This window comes from Phyllostomus hastatus, unplaced genomic scaffold (assembly GCF_019186645.2).
Source record: "Phyllostomus hastatus isolate PE091 unplaced genomic scaffold, TTU_PhHast_1.1 phas_scaffold_93, whole genome shotgun sequence".
Classification (NCBI taxonomy): domain Eukaryota; kingdom Metazoa; phylum Chordata; class Mammalia; order Chiroptera; family Phyllostomidae; genus Phyllostomus; species Phyllostomus hastatus.
The window spans coordinates 17,496,666-17,504,758 of record NW_025334042.1 but is presented as its reverse complement, the minus strand read 5'-3'; the positions used below and the strand labels follow the sequence as shown (position 1 = coordinate 17,504,758).

The window sequence follows — 8,093 nt, the reverse complement described above, 5'->3', positions numbered from 1 at the left end:
GCATTGACCAATGACCTAGATCAAGTGGACTTAACAGATATATATAGAATCTTTCATCCCAAAGAAACAAAATACATATTCTTTTCAAATGCACATGGATTATTTTCAAAGATAGACCACATCATAGGATACAAAACAAGCCTCAACAAATTCAAAGAAATTGAGATATATCAAGCATTTTCTTATACCCTAAGGGCCTGAAACTACAAACCAATCTCAAAGAAAACACTCAAATTCATGGATATTGAACAGCATGCTATCAAACAATGAATGGGTTAATAATGAGATCACGGAGGAAGTCAGAAAGGTTTTGGAAACAAATGGAAATGAACACACAAGACTCCATAACTTATGGGACACAGCAAAGGTAGTCCTAAGAGGGAACTGCATGGAGATACAGGCTTACCTAAAATGTTAGAAACATTTTGAATAAACAACCTAACCATACATCTACAAGAACAAAGACAGGCCAGAGCAAGTAGAAGGAAGGAACAACCAAAATCAGAGCTGACTTAAACCTCATAAAGACTAAAAAAGCAATTCAAAGAATTAATAAATATAGAAGCTGCTTCTTTGAAAAGATAAAGAAAATATACAAGCCTTTAAGCAGACTCATCAAGAAAAAAGAGAGGGGACCCAAATAAACACAATCAGAAATGAAAGAGGAGAGACTACAACTGATACCACAGAAATACAAAAGAGTGTAAGAAATTACTACAAACAATTATATGCCAAGAAATTTCAAAACCTAGGTGAAATGGATCAATGTCTCAAAAAATAAAATCTTCCAGAACTGAATAAAGAAGACGCAGAAAGCCTGAACAGATCAAAACAGCCGATGAAATCAAAGCAATAATCAAAAATCTCCTGTCACACAAAAACCCTGGAGCAGACAGTTTCACAGGAGAATTTTACAATACATTTAAGGAAGAGCTAATTCACAGATTATTAAAAAAAAAAATCCAAGACAACGGAAGACTCCCAAACTCTTTTTGTGAGGCCAACATCATCCTAAATCCAAAACCAGGTAAAGACACAACAAAGAAAGAAATCAATAGGCCAATATCACTGATGAACATAGATGCCAAAATTCTCAACAAAATATTGGCAAACCACATCCAGGAATGCATTAAAGAGATCATACACCATGATCAAGTGGGATTCATCCCAGGGATGCAAGGATGGTACAATATTCGCAAATCATTAAATGTAATACATCACATAAAAAAAGGAAAGGCAAAAATCACATGATTATATCAATAGATGCAGAAAAAGCATTTGATAAGGTATAGCACCCATTATACTAAAAACACTGAGCAAAATGGGATTAGAGGGATCATACCTCAACATAATACTGCCCATATATGAGAAACCTATAGCCAACATCATACTCAAGAGGCAAAACTAAAAGGTTTCCCACTAAGATCAGGAAAAGACCACTTCCATTCAACATATATTGGAAGTCCTAGTCACAGTAATCAGACTGGAAAAAGAAATTAAAAGCATCCAAATTGGAAGTAAGAAAGTAAAACTGTCAGTTTGCAGATGTTATGATAGTGTAGATAGAAGACTGTATAGATTCCATGAAAAAATTCTTGACTCAATAAGTGAATTTGGCAGAACAGCAGGATTCAAAGTCAATATTCAGAAATTGAAGACATTTTTGTACACCAACAACAAAATATCAGAATCAGAAATCAGGAAAAAAAATCCTGTTTGATATAGCAACAAGATAAATAGAGTACCTAGGAATAAATCTTATGAAGGAGGTAAAAGACCTGTAGTCAGGAGACTAGAGAACACTGAAGAAAGAAATTAAGTAAGACACAAATAAATGGAAGCATATACTGTGTTCATGGATTAGAAGAATTAACATAATCAAAATGCCCATACTACCCAAAGCAGTTTATAGATTAAACACCAATTATATTATTGGTGTTTAATAATATTATTTATTAAATTACCAATGATATATTTCACACATATAGAACAAATATTTCAAAAATTCATATGGAACTATAAATGGCCTTGAATATCTGCAGCAACTTTAAGAAAGAACAAAGAAGGAGGGATCACAATTCCTGAAATCAAAGTATATTACAAGCTCACTGTAATCAAAACAGTATGTACTAGCATAAGAACAGACACATAGAACAATGGAACAGAATTGAGAGCCCAGAAATGAACCCAAGTCTCTATGGTCAATTAATATTTGACAAAGGGGGCAGAAGCTTAAAACAGAGTAAAAAATAGCCTTTTCAACAAATGGTGTTGGGAGATCTGGACAGTTACATGCAAAAAAATGAAACTCGATCACCAGTTTATACCATACACAAAAATAAATTCAAGGTGGATAAAAGACTTAAATATAAGTCATGACACCATAAAAGTCCTAGAGGAGAACACAGGCGGGAAAGTCTCAGATATTCCACACAGCAATAGTTTCACCAATATATACCCTGGCACAGGGGACATAAAGGAAAGAATAAACAAATGGGACTTCATGAAAATAAAAAGCTTCTGCATGGCTAAAGAAAACAGCAGTAAAATGAAAAGGGAACCAACCGTATGTGAAAATATATTTTCAAATGACACCCCAGACAAGGAAACAATCTCCAAAATATACAAAGAACTCACACAACTCTACTCCAGGAAGACAAACAACCCTGGAGCAAAAATGGGCAAAAAACCTGAACAGACACTTGCCCAGCAAGGACATACAGAGGGCCCAGAGACATATGAAAGGATGCTCAGCATCTCTAGCCATCAGATGGATGTAAATTAATACCACAACAAGATACCACTTCACACTGGTCAGAATAGCCATCATAAACAAATCAACAAACAAGTGCTGAAATGGTTGTAGAGAAAAGGGAAACCAAGCACACTGTTGGTGGGAACCAAGCACCACTGTTGGTGGGAACGCAGACTGGTGTAGCCAGTATGGAAAACAATATGGAGTTTCCTCCAAAAATTAAAAATAGATCTGTTCAAAACCCAGAGATTCCACTTCTGAGAATACATCCAAAGAAATCTGAGACACTAATTTGAAAAAATATATGCACCCCTATATTCATTGCAATATTATCAATATTTACAATAGCCAAGGTTTGGAAGCAGCCCAAGTGTCCATCAGGAGATGAATTGATCAAAAGCTGTGGGACATATACACAATGAAGTACTGTTTGGCTATTAAAAAAAAAGGAAATCTTACTTTTTGGGACAGTATGAATGTACCTGGAGAACATTATGCTAAGTGAAATAAGCCAGTCAAAGAAAAACAAATACCATGATTCCACTTATATGTGGTATCTAATGAATAAAAAAACTAACAAAATAGAAACAGAATCATAGATCCATTGAACAGACCAATAAAAAACACACATACACTAAAAATAGTACAGTGATAGAGAGAAAGGCAGTGCAGAAAGGTGGATAAATGGTGGTGGAAAGAGAGTTAACTTTGGGAAGTGAATGCATGATGCAATATGCAATGATGGGTTAGAGAACTGTACACTTGAAAGCTGTATAAATTCAATTAAATAAATATCAATCTCAAAATGCATATGCTAATATCAAATGGTTACCTATTGCTTAAAATGAAGATTTTTTTAGGTATCAAGTGCTTAAAATTTTATTTATTGTATACATATATAAATTTTATATTTGTGTATAAAGATATATGAAGACAACTTTAAAATGAGAAGATACACATTGTAATTTTCTAAAATTATATATAGCAATAAAGGTTCTAATAATTCAATTATTAACTAAACCTCTATTTTTGAAGTAGCATTATATTTATGCAAAAGTAATTTAAATATCCTAGTGTTCACTTATAATGGGTTCAACAATAAGATGCTTTTTCAAAGAAGTTATATCTTTAGCATTGAATTTATTCACTATGAAATGAACTGCACTTAATTTCCTTATTAGTAAAGAATAGATTTGGTATACATTATTAAAACATACAGTGGGTTTATGCTACTGTTGAAAATTCTATAGAAATGTTAAGGTGAAATTTGAGATCCTTCTTAAATTTAGATGTATACTAGTTATATAGCTTAACTGATAAAAGAAATACTTCCTAAGAAAACTTTACCTGGAATAAGATATCTCAAGTGCCTTCAATAATTTTAAATGTTTCATAGACAGTGAAATCAGATGTTTTTTCCTTACTAGTCCTCTACCTGTTTTGTCTTTCATATTTTAAACTGATTGCCCAGGGTTTTAAGAATGATACATGAGCCAGAGGAATATGAACATCTGAAAATGACGGTTTATTTTTGCCAAGTGCCCCCAGTTCCAAATATCTGGCCACCATTCTGCTGGATAACTTCCTCAAACTTCTCCTGGGACATAGATTTCATAATATACCAATTAAGATATACTTGCCAAAGTTTTGTGTACATGTGTGCATGATTCATCAGTGCCCTGATATTATTTTCCCAAAGGTCATTAAAACAGTCCCAAAGAATATTTCTTAATTTTAAAAAATGTGTAGAAAGTACAATAAAGGTGCTAGATTTACTTTTTGCCTGGGGAAAATAAATGGAAATGATCTTCTGTGAAATACCAGATTATCAACAAATCATTCTAAATTTATTTTATTTTAATAGTTTATCTGAAGATTTGGTGTTAAGGAAGAAGGTGGAATATTTCAAGATTTTGGATTTAGGACAATGGTGAGGAAAGACAAGGAAACTGTTTCATTAGATGTTTTGAGATAGAACATCAAGGTTTTTATAAGAAAATATAGAGCTTCATGGGAAGAAATGGAAAATGTTATTCTCTGTGAAGTGTTAGCCTACTGCTTGTCTTTTGATTTAAGATATTGTGCACATTAGTTTGCATTCAGTATTTAATACTAACCATCAAACTTTTGACAATATATGTATTTTCAGTTTATTTTTATTTGGTTTTTCCACTTCTATTCATTTTATAGCATTGAGTTACCACTCTACTTTGTTTCTCTCTTTTCTATATATAATACATATACTATAAATAATATATATTCATTAGTTATATTAATTAACTGAAATGAAAAAATGAAAAAATAGTGATTTCTATAAAAGAAATGTGTGGGACATGACATGGTTTCCTTGATACATTTACACTTTAGAAAGACCTGATGCATATTACTGGTGGGGTATCCAAGATAGTTCTAAATGGCATACGTAAAGTGCATATTTCATATCTAAACTTTATATATGAGTACTTCTGAACTTCATTAACATATTTAGTGAACAGACTGATGTTCAACTGTTACTAGATTTTTAAAAACTATTTTATTGGAAACTTTAAAACAATAAAGTGAAAAACTTAGTTAACTGAATTTTCATTGAAAGACACCTGTTTTTAGAAATTCAAGAATAAAAAGAGGTGTTTAGATTGTTCATTGATAGCTGGAAATAAAATGTGTAGTGAATTAAAAAATATAAGTAGTATTTATATAAACCCCTGTTTAATGTAAATAAAAGTTTATTATACAATGTTAGAATGGCTTGGTTTCTGATTTTTTACAAGGAAAAAGGCAACAAATAAATAAATATTTACTGCTCCTCAAAGAAAAATTTAGAATTTCACTGAAAAATATTAATTAGGGTCAGTTGAGTACTAATTTCTATCTTCAGTAGAAAACACGCCTGGAAAAAAAAGACAAGAAAAGCATCAGGTCCTCCATATTTTAGCTAAACAATGAAGCATGAAAAAAGTTCATTTTTAATCAATACATTTCCCATGTAACAGTTGTAAGCAACAGAAGCAGAGTAAACATGCAGCAAGAAATCAGAGTAATACAACTGAAATTAAACACAGAAGATACACCCACAAAATGTATAATAGAATTGGGGAAAATGGGGACTCTATAGAAGGTATAGAAAGAATTTTTTTAAGCCTCAGGTACTTCTTATGAAAATACAATCATTACTTTAAAAATAGGTGCAGATATTTATGTGCGTCAAACTGATTTATATTTGTCTTTCTTGATTTTGGCAGTAAGATTTCTGAAAAATCAATCACAGAAATGAAAAATCGAACATCTGTGACAGATTTCATCCTCCTGGGTCTGACTGATAACCCAGATGTACAGGTCCTGATTTTCTTCTTTTTATTACTCATGTATGTAATGAGTGTCACTGGAAATCTTACTATCATCATTCTTACCTTGCTGGATTCCCACCTAAAGACCCCTATGTACTTTTTCCTCAGGAATTTCTCCTTTTTAGAAATTTCATTTACTTCTGTCTGCAATCCTAGGTTTTTGATCAGCATCCTAAGTGGAGACAAATCTATTTCCTATAATGCTTGTGCAGCTCAGCTATTTTTCTATATCCTCCTTGGTTCAACAGAGTTTTTTCTTCTGGCTTCTATGTCCTATGATCGTTACGTGGCTATCTGCAAACCCCTACATTACACAGTCATTATGAGTAACAAGATCTGCTACCAGTTGGTAGGCAGCTCTTGGCTGGCTGGTTTCTTGGTCATCTTTCCACCACTGACCATGGGCCTGCAGCTGGATTTCTGTGACTCCAATATCATCGACCACTTCACCTGTGATTCTGCTCCTTTACTGCAAATTTCTTGCACAGACACAAGTACTTTAGAGCTCATGTGCTTTGTTTTAGCTGTGCTGACTCTTATGTCCACTTTGACGTTAATAATTCTCTCCTATTCTTACATCCTCAAAACAATTTTGAGAATCCCCTCAGCTCAACAAAGAAAAAAGGCCTTTTCAACCTGTTCCTCCCATATGATTGTTGTCTCTATCTCTTATGGAAGCTGCATCTTCATGTATGTGAAAACATCAGCAAAGGAAGGGGTTGCTTTGACAAAAGGAATAGCTATGCTCAATACCTCTGTCGCTCCTATGCTGAACCCATTTATTTACACCTTAAGGAACCAGCAGGTGAAACAAGCATTTAAGGATGTTGTGAAAAAGTTACGCTCCTCAAAAACATTTCTCTGGCTGTAATTTATAACTGAAACATACACAGTTTTAAACAGAGAACTAATGAATGATTTTTAAAAATACCTTCTCTGTCGTCTTTTATGTCTTCTCAGAATTACAATTGTTTATGCTATTTTGGATATAAAATCTTTATATTGCAAATCCTTCTTAAATAACTTTAAGATTTTATTTGCTTATTTTTAGAAAGAGGGGAAGGGAGAGAAGAAGAGAGGAAGAGAAACATTGATGTGTGAGAGTAACATCTATCGGTTGCCTCTTGCACATGCCCCAATAGGAGACAGGCTTAGATTCAAATGTACATATGTGTCTATGTACAAACATGTGTATATATGTACATATGTGTTTGTACATTTGTGTGTATGTCTATAAAAACACATACATGCTTTTTAATGCTTTTTAAAAATAAAACAAAAAGGTAATTCAGCCACTCAAATGAGGAATAACTCATAACAGTTAAACAATGTGGAAGAAGTTGTTAATTTTTATGTTGACCATAAAATTTAACTCACAATTTACATATAGTCTATATAAAATTTTAAAAACATATTACATATTTGCCATCAAAGTAGAAAATCAGTATGGTAAAAATATTTTTGCCATTTTTTTATTTTTAGAGCTGCTTAATATATGGGTGCTTAAATAAGAAACAATACAATAAACTATAACTTTAAGAACAATTTATCAATGTAGAACTTTTATAATTAGTGTTAATACTTAAATAAAAGGCAGTAGCATGTAAGCATATTTCTATGAAATATTCTTACAGAGAGCTAGCAACATTTGGTTTGGGAATAATACTCTCTCTCCTCTGTAAGCACCTTAATTTACCCAACATTGTGATTTGGAACTCTTTAACCATCCAAATACTAGCTAATTGTATTGTTTTCTCTCTTACCAGTGTCTCCAACTTTGGTAAGGTTTGACCATTGTATTATATAAGATTATATTGGTTGCCAAATAAATATTAAAAATAAAATCAGTTTAAGAAAAATAATTTCATAAATTTAAAATCTTAGGTAGACACATAATAGCCATGAAAACTCTGTTTAGCTCAGGAGCTAAAAAATGGATTTGTTTATATTATGACTATTTATTGCTCATAATCTCTCTTAATGCTCCCCTC

The 8,093-nt window shown here is 32.4% G+C and overlaps 1 protein-coding gene across 1 annotated transcript; it reads left to right on the top strand.

Moving 5' to 3' along the window:
• The first annotated feature begins 6,025 nt into the window (after positions 1-6,025).
• LOC123812594 (olfactory receptor 6C76) lies at positions 6,026-6,973 on the top strand. The gene has a single exon (XM_045829374.1). The coding sequence runs from the start codon at positions 6,026-6,028 to the stop codon at positions 6,971-6,973; it is 948 nt and encodes a 315-aa protein (XP_045685330.1).
• The last annotated feature ends 1,120 nt before the right edge of the window (positions 6,974-8,093 follow it).